General features: G+C 40.2%; 1 protein-coding gene across 3 annotated transcripts in view; it reads right to left on the reverse strand.

Moving 5' to 3' along the window:
* The window catches only part of LRIG2 (leucine rich repeats and immunoglobulin like domains 2), a 63964-nt gene extending 52792 nt beyond the window's left edge, over positions 1-11172 (reverse strand). The window contains exons 1-2 of one of the 3 annotated variants that reach the window (XM_049618393.1): positions 10712-10794; positions 7417-7543 (exon numbers count right to left, since the gene is read on the reverse strand). Coding sequence is in view for 1 of the 3 variants with exons in the window: in XM_049618391.1 (XP_049474348.1) it covers positions 10712-10950 (239 nt within the window). In the remaining 2 variants the exon portion in view is untranslated. Of the gene's footprint in view, positions 1-7366; positions 7544-10711 lie in introns of all 3 variants that reach the window. The other 2 variants (XM_049618392.1, XM_049618391.1) reach the window with 2 other exon arrangements.
* Positions 11173-18947: the final 7775 nt, after the last annotated feature.

An 18947-nucleotide genomic window follows, 5' to 3' on the forward strand; every position in this document is an offset into this window, starting at 1 on the left:
CTGCTGACTTCAGCTCAGGTCATGATGCCAGGATTGTGGGATATAGGCCCGCACTGGGCTCCACACTGAGCATGACGCCTGCTTAAGATTCTCTCTCTCCCTCTGCCCCTCTCACCCACTCACGTGCTTGCTCTCTCAAAAAAAAAAAAAAAAAAAAAAAAAAGAGAGAGAGAGAGAGACTTTCCCTTAGCCACAACATTCACTATCAACTGAGTGACAGACATATTCAGCAGATGAATTATCCCAATTATTATAAAGATAATCCCACATAGCTTGTATATGAAACATACCATCTGCTTCATAGGGGATGTTCCACTTGGCATTTACAAGGCAAGGTGGGCAGTCCCCATTCTCAGGATAAATAAGACATTACACTGGCTTTTATCCACTCCACCAAGCTGGCTGTTCCCTCGGGAATAACCTCCTTTGTGTCTGGATCACAAATACCTATCTGTGATTGTTCCATAGTGAGCTGTAGATCCTGTCCTGAACCCAAACATGGTCTTCCACACTGCAGCATTTAAAATCAGAAACTACACCTAAGTTAATTACACTCACAATCCACTTTAATAAAGGTTCTTCAGGAAGCTAGTGTTACTGATCCACAAAATAAAAACAACTCCTCATACAATATTCCCCGGTTTCAATAGTTTCCTGGCTTTGACCTCCCCCTACACCAACAGCCTTCTTGGTGACCAGAGGTCTTAGAGGTACTTTTTGTTGTCTTTGCATAATTTTTCCCCTGGGGGACAGCTTTGAGGCTAGTAACCAAAACTCAGACTCGCTGAAATCTGACCTCGGTTTAGCATCAAGGTCTGACCCAGAATTCTAATTTCATTTTAGCTATTACAAATAACCATAACCAAAGGACTAAACATTTCACTTTTTCCTTATTAGCATCTATTTCCTTACATATCCAGTGAACCAAAGTACTGGGAAACGGATCTATCTCTAAATTCCATTTGTAACTTTTACTTTGAGTATCTGGGAGCACCACAACCTCTGCTCCATACCACAGGTGGACACAAAGCCACCTGGGAATCAACGGTTCTACATTCCCCATCCTTTTGCCCTTTCTCTTCCCAAACCAGATTTCCATAAGCCAGGGCCATTCTAGTAAATCTCACTTCTGTGACACCAATGTCTAAGAAGAACTCACTGTGTTAAAAGGAAAAATATTCAACAACACTTGTTAACACCTCGTGAGGAAGACTTTATTCAAGGTAGTGCAGGTTATCTCTTCAGGTACAGGGACTACTGCAATGACATTTTACAGTGACAGGAGACTGGGCTCAACTCCAAATACTGCATGGGCAAGTGGGAATTTATAGCTAAGGAGCAGGGTAGTCAGCCATTATCAGTGGATGGAAAATCACTAAGAGGAAAAACAGGGATAAGGTAGGTGCTGGATAAATAGACCTAACTGCTTATTGCTGAAGATAAGCCAGAGAGATGAGACATCACCTGGAGGATGTCAGAAGACAAGGAACCTTATCACGTATCAAGGATAATCAGGTATCAAGGGTGAGGGCTTCTTGCTAAAATGACTTAGCAGGGCTCTTGCTAAAACTGCATTTTACAAGGACATAAACAAATGAGCCCAGAAGATGGTTCAGGAGTCTAAAATTTGGCCAAGCAAAGAATCTCTGTCCCCTCTCTTGTTCAAGGAAAGAGGCATTCTCTCTTTCCTCTGAACAACAGAAGTCTATTTTTTTATTCAGTAGCCTTTTGTTCATTAAGGAACAAGTGAAGTTTCTGTTGGGACCTGGAATTAGAGGGTATCTATCTGCTCAATGATGCTAGTAGTCAGGCATTTAACGAGGGGAGTCTTCTACGAAAACACAGAAAAACAAAAAAATAATAGATTAGAAACCTAGTTTCTGAGTCCAGAGGTTAGCGAGTTGAGATTTTCCCACTTGAGCTCGAAGCAACTTTAAATGGAAGAGTGAAGGTGGCAATAACCATCTGAAGAATTTTCCTAGTTTGCAGTCTGAATGTCTCTGATGATGGCATTTGGTGTTCCGGTGAACCTTTGAATGGTCCGTACAGCAGGAGGCACAGAAGTGCCCATGTATGATATGCGGTAGTAATTTTTTTTTTTTTTAAGTTTATTTCAAGGACCCAGCTTCAGCTTGCAGGATTTCAGGAAAAGGGCAGTTTTAGTTCTCAGTGATACCAAGTCAGGAGGGTGGGAGAAAAACTGGAAACATTAGTTTGGAAAATTATAGCCAGATACTGCAGGAAACCAGAGTTGAGTATTTGGTAAGGACTTGCAAAATGTGCAAGACAGAACCCACAAGGGGTTTTGCACTGAATCAAAAAAAAAAAAAAAAAAAAATTTCTATGGTCAACCTTTTAATTCTTCCTTACCTAAGAATTCCGGTCTCGTTAGATTTGTCCTGATTATTTTACATAGGTGCACCAAGAATAGTGACTGACCACACAACCTCTTTCTGAGTTTGCTTTGCTGGAACTTTTCATAAGGAAATCTCAGATTAAACATTTAAAAGCCTCTCGAGGTTAGGAAGCCAATCCAGGAAGTAGCCACCAGACTTTATCTTCCCATACCTATAGACAGGAGTAAATTCCTCTTTCCTTGAGGTCCCCAAGATATCCTGAGACTCCTCGGCCTGCAAGGAAGTGACCATTCTTACCTGTAAGGCTGGGCACCCTGTAAGCCAGGTACCAGGCCAGTCTTCCCAAGAGCACTGGCTCCATGAAGACAACCTTAGTCCCTTAAACCAGATTCTATCCATGTGACTCTCAAATATAATATTCCAGTCAAAACCTTGGTAATAAAACCAATGTTTCCAATTATATCTTGTTACAAGAACAAATTCTTATTCACCTTACACAAGTAACTACAGTATCGTGAAAGTAAGAGTATTCACTACAAGTTTCCAAATTCCAGAGGAATAAGGAGAAAAAGTAATTGTTTCATCTTGTTCACAAAGGTATAATCAGATTGTTGTAAGCTGCAGACAGCTTAAGAGGAAAAAAAGTTCTTTAAATCTGAAAAACATTACAGAAGTAGTACTGTTTCAAAGAGTCATAATAACCATCTTCATCAGGTCATTCAGTCCCACGTAATTCTTATTCTGCTTGATCTTGGGTTAGCAGTTTTATGACTCCATCAGCTTCTTCACTGGTTCTGGAAACTCAGTCCAATACATGATCTTAAAATTATTCAACCAATACCATTATGGAGCATTCTTGCCTGTCGCCTACTGGAAGTGCTCTCAGAGAGGAAGGAGAGTAAAACAACAACTTGTCACACAGTATTTTAACATACTAACTGGACACCAACTGTGAACCTCAAACATTCCTGGTATGCCAATATTAGTAACATGGATCCATACACAAATAACCTAAGAAGGTTTGTCATCATTTCTTATTTGACAATGTTTCCCATGTAATCATCTAACATTGCAAATAAACCTAATTAGTTTAAATCTCTCTTTTATAGGGTGAGCAACAAATCCCTTGAAAATTTTCAGAGACCTCTGGAATATCTCAAGGTTAGTTTGAGATCAAAGAAAAGTCCATTTAGGGGGCTCGTGGGTGGCTCAGTCGGTTGAGAGTCCGACTTCGGCTCAGGTCATGATCTCACAGTTTCAGGAGTTCGAGACCCACATCAGGCTCTCTGCTGTCGGCATGGACCATGCTTCAGATCCTCTTTCTCCCTTTCTCTATGCCCCTCCCCTGTCTCTCCCTGTCTCTCTCTCTCTCTGTCTCTCTCAAAAATAAACAAATATTTTTTTAAATTCCATTTAGAATTTGATTTGGGAAGATGTCAAAAAATGTCAAATGTTTTAAACACTTTAGATAACAGGTCACTGTGAATAATACTTATTCACTTAAAGTGGCAATTAAAAGATTTCAAAGGCAAATATAGGAAGCTACATAGTTGGAAAAAAATTTCTGGTTTTTGTAATACTGATAAGTCTCAATTTTTTTTTTTAAACTTTTTTTTTTTTTTAATTTTTTCAACGTTTTTTATTTATTTTTGGGACAGAGAGAGACAGAGCATGAACGGGGGAGGGGCAGAGAGAGAGGGAAACACAGAATCGGAAACAGGCTCCAGGCTCCGAGCCATCAGCCCAGAGCCTGATGCGGGGCTCGAACTCACGGACCGCGAGATCGTGACCTGGCTGAAGTCGGACGCTTAACCGACTGCGCCACCCAGGCGCCCCTCAATTTTTTAAAGTAATCAAAAACCTGATAAGCACAAGAAGCACAGAAAATCATTTTAATTGGACTTTAATTGGATTTTTAATTAAAATCTTTGTTTCCTAGGCAAATTACATAACAGGTGAAGGAAAATCTTTTTATAGTTTCTTAATAAGAGTAGATCAATAATCCAAGAAAACTTTGACATTCTAGCTTTATATCAGTAATAAACCTATTTTATTTAACCTTAGCAACTTGAGCACACATAAAATTCCTGTTCTGCAAATCTATAACCATTTTTCTAATATCCATTCAGCTTTTGTTCTATATTTTTGCTTTTTTCTTACTGTGGAACAACCAGTCTGCCTTAGAATAAAATTACTTTTTTTCCCTAAACAAAAACACATTCTTCATACCTTGCATACCCTGCATACAAAGTTGTTTTGCTTTATTCTTACAGTTTCTAGTAGTTCTACCTACATGTACTGATCACAAGTTTTAACCATTAATAATCTTTCTTTTACAGAGAAAACTATGAAGTAGACAAGTACAGTCATATATCAGTATTCTGTAGATTAGAAAATTTATGAATATACAATTTCGCAATTGTTAGAAGCATGATTCCTCAAAATATAATTTTTCAATGTGGCAAGCAACAGGTTTACTTAGAGATCCAAGTATCTTAGTTTCTATACCACATAGAAACAAGATACCAAAAATACAAACCCAAACTTAGGTTCAGTAATGAATGTCTCAACAGTTTATCTTACTTAGAAATGACCTACATTTATTTTAGGCAGATAGTAACACCAAACTAAACTAGCCATCATCTCAAGCTATTTCCCTATTAACTATTTTTATAACATATGCATGGAAGGCAAGCATCACAAAAGTAAAAAACCGAGAAAGATTAAATACACGGTCTGTCCCCCCACCTTTTTTTTTTTTTTTAACTGCAGTGCTTAACATATATCAAGCAGTTCATTTTTATTTTATGTTTTATTCTTAGTTTGGAATTATAATTTTATAATCTTAAATACCTAGTAGAGATTACATAAGCTTCACTAGTAAGCTTAGGTAGAAGACAAATTATTTTCTGTATTATATTTAATGCTGACAACTCTGAAGACATGCCTGTTTTTATTTTACCAACGATTTTCAAAATAGCTTTATTTACAAAAAAAAAAATTATCCCAAATCATGTGAACTTAATTCAGGAATACTTAATTTGTATAACTGCCCACTTATCTCTAAGGCAGCTTGAATAGAGCTCCTTTTTAAGGGATTTTATAAAGTAATTTGGTAATACCATCCAAAGGTGTAAAAAATACAACACATCTACAAGATACATACATATATACACGTAAACACACATACATACAGACACAAATAGAGAGCTATTGTTTTCAATCTAAAATTTTAGCCATGTGTTAGTAAAACATAGTAATACAAATTCACTGGTTTATATAAAATAATTAGTTCTTGCCTTTTCTCCACTATTTTTTAATTTTTTTGTTTATTTATTTTTGAGAGAGAGAGGGAGAGAGAGCGCACTCATGCGGGAGTGAGGGCCAGAGAGAGAGGGAGACACAGGATCCGAAGCAGGCTCTAGGCTCTGCGCCGTCAGCACAGAGCCTGACGCAGGGCTCGAACTCATAAACCGTGAGATCATGACCTAAGCCATGCTCAGATGCTTAACCAACTGAGCAACTCAGGTGCCCACCACTTTCTATTTTAATACAAATTGTGTTTCTGGAAAATGTCAGGCCATATTAATGTTACTTGTTTACCAATTGTGTAAAGACCACCTTTAACATTTTCCCTTGCAGGCACCTGGGTGGCTCAGTGAGTTAAACATCCAACTTCAGCTCAAGTCATGACCTCATGTTTGTGAGTTTAAGCCCCTCATCAGGCTCTGCGCTGAAGCTCGGAGCCTACTTTGGACTTTCTGTCTCTCTCTCTCTCTCTCTCTCTGCCCTACCCCCGCAAGTGCGTGCTCTCTCTCAAAAATAAATAAACATTTTAAAAGAAAAAAAAAAAAAAAAGACCTTCCCTTGCACTGATATGTAATTTTATGGCGGCTGTGGACCAAATTTCAAGTGGGTGACCAAGGAAGACGTCCGGCAGCTGTCTGGATATCTCCAAAACCCATCCAACTGGCCAATTTCCAGTCTATTTCCAATTAGTCTTTTTCCTTTTCAGCTCAAGTAGTTGCTTTTGGGGGCCCCTAAGTCCCCTGAGAGTCCCCAGTGGAGGGCAAGGGGCCCAAAGTTCAAGTGACTATAAAGACTGAAGTGGAAAAAGTTCTGACGGGCGTAGAGAGGAGGAAGGAATTTGGAAGGGGATCTAAGAAAGGATTCAACGGAACTGGAGGGAAGACTGAAGGTGGTAAAAGGAAGAAGGAGGAGCAACAATGGGAAGGGAGAGCTCTTTGAAAAGCCATTCTGGGGGCGCCTGGGTGGCTCAGTTGGTTAAGCGTCCGACTTCGGCTCAGGTCATGATCTCACAGTTCGTGAGTTCGAGCCCCACGTTGGGCTCTGTGCTGACAGCTCAGAGCCTGGAGCCTGCTTCACATTCTGTGTCTCCCTCTCTCTCTGCCCCTTCCCTGCTCACGCTGTGTCTCTCTCTCTCAAAAATAAATAAAACATTAAAAAAAAAATTCAAAAAAAAAAGAGAAAAGCCATTCTGGGGCTCAAAAGAGGCCAATGAAGTTCTGTATTATTCTCAGCAAAAGCATGCCAACAGGAATGGAAGTAGACAGCACTGGCAGAAAACATAGTTAGTAGGGGTTCAAGAAGAGTATTTGAGTCAACTGAGAAGTTCCCACAAAAGAGGCAGGATCCAACAAAGAAAATTATGAGGTGTTATAGAGAGCCAGGAAGACAGACTTCCAGTGCAAGGAGTTAAGGAAAAGAAAAAAAAGATTTCCAGTCTAGAGAATCAGAGAATAATCCTCATTCAGGGAAAAAAGAGCCAGGAATAAGAGATTTACAGACTGATAGGCAGCTTTCAAACGAAGAAGCCTAGGACTCTAACCTAGCTTCTTACAAACAGCTGTTTGCCTGGTACTCTAACTGAGCCTCTTACAGGGGACAAACATGGGACTCTAACCCAGTCTCCAGCCTGTGTTTATCTGGGACTCTATCCCATTTTCTAGGGTATACTCAGACTGTTAAGAATCAAAATCTGTCCTTACCAGCTTCCACGGACATTTGTCCGGAGCAATGGTTCAGGAGTCGGACTCACCAATGGATCCCCGATCAATCAGTCAGGAGTGAAGATAAAGCTTTCAAAGGTACACACTTAGGGTCCTGGGTGAGAGGTCTGGGGGTCCAATGATGAATCTGATCCTATCCAGTTTGTGGCACCAAAACTGTTAAAAGGAAAAAAATATTCAATGATACTTGTTGAAACATGGTAAGGAAGACTTTGGGGGATGATGAGGCTATGAAATTTTGTAGTAGGGGAAGGAGATTGGACTCAACCCTGAACACTGCATGGGCAAGAGGAATCTTATAGCTAAGGTGAAGGGTGGAGTCAATGAATGGAAAACTATTAAGAGGAAACATGAGGGGCCGGGGGGCTCCAACAGGATTCTTGCTGAAGATAGGCCAGGGCATTCAGACATCACCTTTACGATGGTGTAGAAGGAGGAACCCAATTAGGTATCAAGAGGGAGTGCTTCTTGCTAAACTGACTTAGCAAGGTTCTTGCTAAAACCACATTTTACAAGGATGTATACATATGGCCTAGGAAAGGTTCAGAAGCCTGACTAAAGCCTCAAGTGAAGAGCTTTTGTCACCTGTTTCTTCCTTTTATTCCACATATAATACTCCTGACACCAGACATGTGGGGTTTTTTTCTTCCACACCAACCAATTCTAGACACCAGCTGCAATTCAGTTCAATTCTGACACTAACCAGAGTTACAGACCTCATGACCTAAGAGCTCAGTCTCATAAGACTGTCCCCCACTTCAGACACCAATCACAAGAAGTGGGTCTCCATGTTACCTACAACTTGTCTGACTTGGTTACAATTGGGAGGTTCCCAAGACCCCCTCACTGATTGAATCACTTGCTAGAACAGTTCACAGAACTTAGGAAAACACTTACTTACGTTTACTGGTTTATTACATAAGAAAGGATATGGTAAAGAACACAGATGAACAGCCAGACGAGATACATAAGGTGAGATCTGGAAGGGTCTGGCACAGGAGTTTCTGTCCCTGTAAAGTTGGGGTGTGCCACTCTCTCAGCATGTAGACATGTTCACCATCCTAGAAGCTCTTCAAAGTCCACACTTTTGGGATTTTACGAAGGCTTAATCATACATGCACAAGCAATTATTAAGCCCCTCTCCCCTTCCAGGAGAATGGGGACAGGGCTGAAAGTTCCAAGCTTCTAATCATGGCTTGGTCTTTCTGGGGACTGACCCCATCTATCCAGGAACTTACCAAGAGTCACCTCATTAAGCCAAAAGACACTCCTATCACCCAGGAAATACCAAGGGATTTAGGAGCCCTGTGTCAGGAATTAGTCAAAAACCTAAGGGTTAGAACAGAAGATGCTTGTAGAGCTCTTGTCATTTAGCAAATTACAAGAGTTTCAGGAACTCTGTACTAGGAACCAGGGACAGATACATGCATATTTCAAAAACCAAGATTAATGGATTTCATCTATAATCTTTTTGATGATGGCCACAAGTTTCAGCATTTGAGTCTGAATCACTTATGTATTTACAGCATTATGTCTACTTTGAACATTCAAAATTACATTAAAAAAAAACCCATGTGTACCTGGTGGTTTTATAGCTGAAAGCAATTACTGAAGATGTTACATTTCTCAGTTTAAAACAGCACAATGCCATCTTTTAATATTCCAAGAGCTGTTCTGCTAATGTAAGACTTCCATCCAATTACACTTCTACAACAGAATTGCTCTCCAAGGCATTTTACTTCAACTGAAAATGTCAATTTCATTATAGGACATTTAAAATTTGGGGATGTCATTTGGCTTTAGCAAATTTGTCTAGATTACACAGAAATCAAACCCAAACACAAACTAATTGTACCTTACATAAAACTATTCCTAATTATTGTTTACCTACCAATGGAGAATCTTAAAAGTAAGCCACATTTTTTTCAATTACAGCTAAATAAAGTTGTGTTGGTTTCAAACCTGCACCAGATAATCAGGTAGCTGTTCCAAGAATTTCTTAGAAAGAGGCACTTGCTGCATTACAAAAATGCTGTGCTAGGTTCAATTCAGATTATGCTGCTCACCAATATCAATTTTTAAATTTAATCTGGGTCAACAGAACCAGAATTAGCTACAGATGCCACTATCATAAAAACAACAGAAACATCTTATTTTATGACAGGTCTATGCTACTACGACATTTGGTTATTTAAGTTACCTTAGTTTTCTCAAAGAATTCCTGAAATAGCTTTCCTTCCTATCTATCTTAACCTATTTGTAAATGTCTAATTAGTCTAAACAGCAGCAGAGATATCTATTTGTATTCTACTTCCAAGGAAAATCCAAATAGTCCCTCATATTTTAATTGCACCTCTAACTATATTTTTTTGTAACACTCCTTTTAGAGACTATTTTAGACTCTATTAGAAGTCTGTCAATTAATAAATTCGGTGCTCAGTTAGCAGCAGAGAAATAACTGTATGTTAGTGGTTAAGAAACCCCGTAATTGCAGCATTTAATACCTACTGTTGCTCCTAATGCCACCAGGCTGACTCAGACTAATGAGCTCTCCAGGTGCCACTGTCTAACACAGGCCTGTCAAGATGAGCACTCAGCAGTGGAGTCTCCAGAAGAATTAATCCAATCACTGTACTTGTTTGTCACGCATAAACAAAGAGAACTGATTTTTAGGTTCTTTGCCACAAAGAAATGCACTGAAAACAATTTAAGTAACACATGATTAGGGAAAGAATACTCCTTCCCTTCTTTACAGTGAATCCTGAATCAGATTTTAAAAATGCTACTTATAAAGGTATTTGCTCAAAGTATTGGATCTCCTAAGCCATGATGTTTTAACCCTGTTAAGTATCAAAACTATGGCACCAAATGTGCAAATGCGAACTAGGGACAAAAGGACCATTCTTATGTCATTGGCGATCGTGGTTATCAAATCACGTACCTGGGGAGCATTCAAGTTGAGTTACACACTGGATGATGCAGCCCAAAGTGGGCGAGGATCCCCAACCATCCAGAGTCAAGGTCGGTGCCCAGGTCCAGTGAGCCCTTAACAATATCCCCTTTCCAACTCCTCCCCAGTGCAGGAATCACAAACTCCCTGGCCCCAAGAATCTTAACCCTGGTTTTCGTGCTAATTTTCATAACCTTAACTCCAGGGTTTTTAGGCTCCCACACCACCTCAAAAAAAGTTCACAACAGTATAATGGCATTTTTCTTCAGTACTTCAATTCGCAACCGCGACCTTCATCCAACTGTGTCTCCCTCCTGTCCCCTTGGAGAGGGAGCTCCCTTTCCTTTGGATCCCCGCCCGGCAACTCTACTCACAGGCTGGCAGTGTCGGGGGGCAGCGGGCTCGACAGCGCCCTCCAGCTCGGCGCTGGTAGTTTCCTGCGACTGCAGTCCAGCAGAGGGATGCGGCAGGAGCAGGGCGCGGGGCAGAGACCTGCCCGAGCGGCCGGCAGCAAAAGGAGGACAGCCTGGGCGAGGAAGAGGAGCCGGGAAAGTGGTCCGGACCGACAATCCAGCAGCGGCTCCTCCCGGACGCCTTGGGGCGCCGGCGCCATTTTCCCCCCGACCTGGACCCAGCCGAGAAGAACCGCCAGCTAGAAGAGACAGCTTGGCGGAGACGTTTGGTGGCTACGCTGCCACCCCAGGGCCCGGCTGTCGCCTGTACCCTCTAAAGGGAAAAGAGGGGCGGATACGGCGCAGCAGTGGGGGCGGCGGCCGAGGACACACGGCTGAAGCCCTACGGACAACGCTCCTCCGCCCCGCCCCGCGACGCAACGTCTTCACGCACAAGAGCCAACCAATCGGTGCCACACAAAGAGGTCGCGTCGGGGGCGGGACTCCGCGAGGAGGTGGAGCCAGTGACTGGGAGTTTCTTAAGGACGACTTTAAGGTGTCCATCACTTTGCAGCGCCTCACTGGGGTTCCGCCGCTGGTCCTCCACTGGAGGGCGCAGTGGCTCCTTAAGAGGAAGAGCGGCTAAAGCTCTGCGAGTCCCAAGTCCTGATTTGAGGGATATCTACTATAGTAATAGAAAAGGATCTTTTTTCTGGACTCCAAGGGGAATGATACAAGGGCTACCTTCCAACTTGCGAGCACTGAAAGGGCCCTGGAACTTCCACCTGGCATTGGCCTCCAGAGCCCAGCTGGGGCCACCGCTGCCCGCTCCTGCTTGTCTGCAGCTCCTGCAGTCCTGCAAGTGGGCGGCAACTCCTTTTAACTGGAAGCGTGTTATCACTACTGGTTGCTGGACCCCTAAGCTCCTGAAGGCAGAGGCCCTGTTTATTCATCTGTGTACCTCCAGCTTCTGTTTTGCTTGGAGTTTAAGAAATGATGGGACTGCACCTGCAAGGCATGTCTCTAAGGAAAATACTCTTCTGTTTCAGCGAAGCTGTCCTATATCCTCACATTCAGAAAAGCAAGTCTGTGTGTCTGTGTGTGTGTCTCTCTCCCTGCCTCTCCCCCACTCGTGCTTGCTCTCTTTCTCTCTCAAAAATAAATAAATGTTAAAAAAAAAAAAAAAAGGAAAAATTCAACTGAGTAAATTTGAAGGTCTAGTTGGCTTTATACAACATTCATGAACGAGGATGCATCCCACCTAGGAAGTTAAAAAGAGCTCTGAGAAGCTGTACAAAATGGAAGGCTTTGTAGGCAGAAGTTAGCAGAAAAAGCAAGTTTCTAGCAAAAGGTCACCCTCCTTTAGGGGGAAAGTGGGATCTAACAGGCACATTACCTCACTAGTGCTGACCAGGTAATTCCAGACTGACTGATTAAAAGTCACAGTCCTGGGAGAGGTTGAAACTGAAATCAGGCTAGGTATTTAATCTTAGTTTGCTGATATGGGGCTTAGCACAAGTGACTCCATTTTGGATTTGTTATTTCTATTTCAATACCAGTTATCTGGAGACAGAGGCAGGCTGGCATTATTATAGGTTTTCTGACTTTTACGAATTAAAAGACTGAGCAGGTTAAAAAAAAAAAAAAAGGCAGAATGCCTAGGTCATACTGTTGCCTTAGAAAGTAACTGAAATCAATCTTTCCATGGCAGGTTTGGAGTCACAACTATGCTTTTAAAACCCTTTTTCCATTTTTAAAATTGAAATATTTCTTGGAATCAAAGACATATCCATTGCTCCAATCTAAACTAAACTTTTAAAACCAAGACAGCAGGGTGAAACTCACTCTTAGTCTCCCTTCCCTGGCTGTTGAACATGCTTCACAACCTCCACTAAGAAATTGGGCATAGGCAGGAGTATCTTAGTACCTCTCTGGATTATAGTTTCAGAGCTTCTCTTTGGGCATGATAGAAAATCATGCTCTCTATCCTGTGTCCTCTCCAATAAATTGTACAGGTTACACCATCCAGGAGTCCCTCCCAGCCCTTAATTCCTCCTGCACATTATTTTTTACCATTCTTATATAGCACATATGTGCATCTTATATACCTCTGTATTCCCCATACAGGCTAGCACAGTACCTGGCATATAATAGACACTCAATAAATGTATGATATGTGAATAGATGATGACATTATTTTACTCCCTACTTGATAAAATGACCTAAATTTTTTTCTTTTTAAACTTTTAGTATGGAGGCGCCAGGGTGGCTCAGTTGGGTGAGCGTCCAACTCTTGACTTCTGCTCAGGTCATGATCTCATGGTTGGTGAGTTTGAGTCCCACATCAGGCTCTGTGCTGATGGTGTGGAGCCTGCTTGGGATTCTCTTTCTCCCCCTCTCTCTCTTCCCCTTCCCCACTCTCTCTCTCTTTCAAAATAAATAAACTTAAAAAAAAGCTTTTAGTATGAATTTTTACTTTACAGCAATAAAAAGAATCATAGAATAAGCCCATATGCCCAACTTTACTAAATATGTTTTTAATAAAGTTTAATGACCTGTTTCTCATTAACAATGGAATAAAGAGTTTTTATATTTATTGTCCTAAAACTGTCTAATTAATCCTTGGGTGCCAAGTACCTGAGCAGAGTTTTTAGAATTCAGTGTGCCCATAAGCTAAGAATACCCCAACTCCAGACTCCTAAAGAAAATGGCTCACTTTGGATCCCTTGTTGCAGATGTTTCTATAAACACCAGACTTTTGTATAAACACCATCCCTTAAAATTTAGCTGCCCCATCTCCCCTTATCTCAGGACTTTGCTCTTTGCTAAGTCATAGCTAACTAATCTGGCCAATTCTGTTCTCCTAAACTAGAGATCCCAAAGTTACTCACACTTTCCCCTCTTTCTTTCCTCCCACATCCAGGCAGTCACTGGGCTCTATTGATTTCTCCTAAGGAGTGTCTGAGATCTTTCCCCACCTCTCCATCCACACTACTCTTGTCTCTGTTCAGACTTTTCTCTCTCTATGGGTATTAATGCAATAACTTCTGAACTCATCTCCTGTCCTCCATTTCTCCCCTCTGTCAGAACTATTTTTCCAAAGAATACTGATATAGGTATGTTGTTAGCTTCTCCCTACATAGAAACATTTGAGCCTGGCTGGCTCAGTAAAGCATGTGACTCCTGATCTTGGGGTTGTGAGTTCAAGCCTCACATTGGGTATAGAGATTACTTAAAAATAAAATCTTAAAAAAAATTTTTTTATGTTCCCAGTGGTTTTTATTTTGTTTTTGATATTTCCCCCCAATGTTTTATAATGAAAATGGATTATTTCAGAAAACAGGAAAAAATATTTTTTTTAATTAATGACTTCCCATTGACTGTAATATTGAATTCCAAATTCTTGTTTCTACCATTGAAGATTCCACAGTTAGGGCCCAGACTAACTACCTCCACATTTCCCATTACCTCCTCACCATCTTCTCCATATTCCAGCCACAGGAAATTATTTTCCTTTCATAAATTGGGCCACGCATGTCTATACTTACTTGTACATGCTGTTCCTTCTACAGGTTGTCCTTTCCCACTTTCTCTGGCCAGACATTTCTTACTCTCCTTCTATGTTCTCCCTCTTTAAAGATTTCTCTGACTATTCTAGACATTTAGTGGTTTCCACTTCCATTTTTCAACCACAGTCCATGGCATTCCTCTATATATTCATATATATTAATTACATCCCATTGTGCTGAAAATTTTTTCTGGTTGTCCTCCCGCTAAGTAAGAAATCCCCATGCTCATTTTATCTCCCTGGTGCTAAGTGCAGTGTCAGGAATATAAGAGATTGTAAATGAATATTTGTTACTGAATAAATTATTGTTAACTTCACTACTTCTCATTATCTACAATAGCCAAATTATGGAAGCAGCCCAAGTGTCCATCTGGAGATGACTGGATGAATAAAATATGATGTGATATTGTCATATGATACACACACACATATATATACATATATAATGTTATTCATCCATAAAAAAGAATGAAATCTTGCCATTTGCAACAACATGGATGGAGCTGGAGAGTATAATGCTAAGCAAAGTAAGTCAGAGAAAGACAAATACCATATGATTTCATTCAAATGTGGAATTTAAGAAACAAAACAAATGAGCAAATGAAAAAAAAAGAGAGAAAGGCAAACCAAGAAGCAGACTCTTAACTACAGAGAACAAACTGATGGTTACCAGAGGAGAGGGGGGAGGGGAATGGGTTAAATACATGATGCAGATTAAGGAGTGCATTTGCTGTGATGAGCACCGGGTGTTGCTTGGAAGTATTGAATCATTACATTGTACGCCTAAAACTAACATTACATTGTACGTTAAATATACTGGGATTAAAATTAAAAGCTTAATTTTTAAAAAGTGAAATAAAAAACTTCACTGCTTCTCTTACTGAATAAGCACAAATCTATTTAGAATGCATTTGTCTCCTTCCATCTCTTCCTTCCTCTATCTCCTTTTCCTGCAAAAGCAAAGAAGAAATAATAATGATTACTCATTGATGCAAAATATAAAGCCAGAAAAAAACAGATAAATTGAGCTTCATCAACATTAAAAACTTTTGTGTAGCAAAGGATCCTAGCAACAGAGTGAAAAGACAATGTTTGGAATGGGAGAAAGTATTTGTAAATCATGTATCTCATAAAGGGTTAATATCCAGAATGTATAAAGAACTCCTGCAATGCAATAATGCAAAAAAAATTTTTTTTGAAAAATGGGCAAAGGACTTAGATACTTCTCCAAAGAAGATATACAGAGCACCTGGGTGGCTCAGTCGGTTGTGCATCCAACTTCAGCTCAGGTCATAATCTCACCAGTTCGTGGGTTTGAGCTCCGTGTCCGGACTCTGTGCTGACAGCTGAGAGCCTGGAGCCTGCTTCAGATTCTGTGTCTCCCTTTCTCTCTGCCCCTCCCACACTCACGCTCTGTCTCTCTCAAAAATAAAATAAACATTAAAAAAAAATTTTTTTTAAAGAAGATATACAATGGTCAATAAGCACATGAAAAAATGCTCAACATTCCTAATCATTAAGGAAATGCAAATCAAAACACAGTGAGATACCACCTCATACCCATCAGGATGGCTATTATAGAGTAAATAATAAATAAAATAAATAACATAAAATAACATAAAATAACATAAATAACATAAAATAACATAACATAACATAAAATAAAATTAAATTAAATTAAATTAAAATAAATAAAGAGTGATATGAAATTGGAACTCTTGTGCACTGTTGGTGGGAATATAAAATGGTGCAGCTACTATGGAAAATGGTATGGCATTTCCTCAAAAATATAAACAATAGGGGCACTTGGGTGGCTCAGTCGGTTAAGCATCTGACTTTTGATTTTAGCTCAGGTAATGATCTTGCAATTCATGGGTTCAAGCCCCATGATGGGCTCTGTGCTAACAGCTTGGAGTCCGCTTGGAATTCTCTGTCTCCCTCTCTCTCTGCCCCTTCCCTGCTCTCTCTCTCTCTCTCTCTGTCTCAAAAATAAATAAATATTTTTCTGGGTGCCTGGGTGGCTCAGTCAATTAAGCATCTGACTTCGGCTCAGGTCATGATCTCACGGCTTGGGAGTTCGAGCCGTGCATCAGGCTCTGTGCCAACAGCTAAGAGCTTGGAGCCTGCTTCGGATTCTGTGTCTCCCTCTTCCTTTGTCCCTCCCCCACTCACGCTCTGTCGCTCTCTGTCTCTCAAAAATAAATAAACATTTAAAAGAAATTTTTTTAATAAATAAATAAATAAGTATTTTTAAAAGAAAAAAGATGATTCTTTAAAAAACAAAAAAAGCAAGGACTTGAAGACATATTTGCACACCCATGGTCATAGCAGCATTATTCACAGTAACCAAAAGGTGGAAGCAACCCAAGTGACCATCAACAGATGAATGGATAAAGAAAATGTATTATATACACTCAATGCAATATTTTTCAGCCTTGAAAAGGAAGGGAATTCTGACACATGCTACAACATGGATGAAACTTGAAGACATACTAAGTGAAATAAAAACCAGTCACAAAAAAAAATAAATATCATTAATTCCATTTACATGAGGTACCTAAAGTAGTCAAATTCATAGGGACAGAAAATAAAATGGTGGTTGTCAGAGGCTGGGGGGGAGGAGGAGATAGGGAGTTCTTGTTTAATAGATACTAAGTTTCAGTTGGGATGATGAAAAACTTCTGGAGATGGGTAGTGCTGATAGTCCCAAAACAACACAAATGTACTTAATGACACTGAACTGTGACTTAAAAATGGTTGAAATGGTCAATTTTATGTTATGTATATTTTACCACAGTTTTTTTTAATCTAAAACCAGAAATTTAAGACTTCTCTTTGAGTCTTCCCTTTCCCTTTATTGTCCATCTGCTCCCAACTCTTACCCCATATCCAGTCCATCAGCAAATCTAAAATATACCTTAAAACTGACTGCTTCTTAGGAAAGAATATCCAATGGAAAAAAGACAGTCTCTTCAACAATGGTGTTGGGAAAACTGGACTGCGACATGCAGAAGAATGAAACTGGACCACTTTCTTACACCATATACAAAAATAAATTCAAAACAGATGAAAGACCTAAATGTGACACAGGAAACCATCAGAATCCTAGAGGAGAACACAGGCAGCAACCTCTTTGACCTCAACTGTAGTAACTTCTTACTAGACATGCCTCTGGAGACAAGGGAAACAAAAGCAAAACTGAACTATTGGAACTTCTGTGCAGTAAAGGAAACAATCAACAAAACTAAAAGGCAACCTATGGAATGGACGAAGATATTTGCAAATGACACATTGGATAAAGGGCTAGTATCCAAAATCTATAAAGAACTTATCAAACTCAACACCCAAAAAAATGAATAATCCTATTAAGAAATGGGCAGAAGATGGGGCACCTGGGTGACTCAGTTGGTTAAGCGTCTGCCTTCAGCTCAGGTCACAGTCTCATGGTTCGTGAGTTCAAGTTCAACATTGGGCTCTCTGCTGTCCATGCAGAGCTCGCTTCAGATCCTCTGTCTTCCTCTCTCTCTGCCCCTCCCCCACTTGCTCACTCTCTCTCTCTCTCTCTCTCTCTCTCTCAAAAAGAAAAAAAAAAATGGGCAGAAGACATTAACAAACATTTCTCCAGAGAAGACATGCAAATGGTTAACAGACACATGAAAAAATGTTCAACATCACTCATCATCAGGGAAATACAAATCAAAACCACAATAAGATACCACCTGACATTTGTCAGGATGGCTAAAATTAATAACTCAGGAAACAACAGACGCTGTTGAGGATGTGAGGAAAGGGGAATCCTCTTACACTGTTGGTGGGAATGCCAACTGGTATAGCCACTCTGGAAAACTGTATGGAGATTCCTGAATAAACTAAAAATAAAACTACTCTACAACCCAGCAATTGCACCACTAAGTATTGATACAAAGGATGCAACAATACAGATTCAAAGGAGTGCATGCATTCCTATGTTTACAGCAGCACTATCAACAATAGACAAGTTATGGGAAGAGTCCAAATGTCCATCCACTGATGAATGGGTAAAGAAGATGTGGTATATATACACAATGGAGTATTACTCAGCCTTCACGAAGAATGAATCTTATCATTTGCAATGACATGGATGGAACTATAGGGTTTTATGCTAAGTGAAATAAGTCAGAGAAAGAAAAATACCATATATAGAATATAAGAAACGAGACAGATGAACATAGGGGAAGGGAAGGAAAAATAAAGTAAGATAAAAACAAAGAGGGAGACAAACCATAAAAGACTCTTAACTATAGAGAACTAATCGAGGGATGCTGGAGGGGAGGTGGGGGGGATGAGTTAAATGGGTGATGGGCATTAATGAGGGCACTTGTTCTGATGAACACTGTGTGTTATATGTAAGTGATGAATAACTAAATTCTATTCCTGAAACCAATACTACATTATATGTTAACTAACTTGAACTTTTTAAAAAATGTTTTAATGTTTGTTTATTTTTGAGAGAGAGAGAGACAGTGTGAGTGGGGGAAGGGCAGAGAGAGGAAGACACAGAATCCAAAGTAGGCTCCAGGCTCTGAGCTGTCAGCAGAGCCCAACGTGGGGCTCAAACTCATGAACCACAAGATCATGACCTGAGACGAAATCAGACGCTTAACCGACTGA

The sequence above is a fragment of the Panthera uncia genome, assembly GCF_023721935.1.
Source record: "Panthera uncia isolate 11264 chromosome C1 unlocalized genomic scaffold, Puncia_PCG_1.0 HiC_scaffold_4, whole genome shotgun sequence".
Taxonomy (NCBI): domain Eukaryota; kingdom Metazoa; phylum Chordata; class Mammalia; order Carnivora; family Felidae; genus Panthera; species Panthera uncia.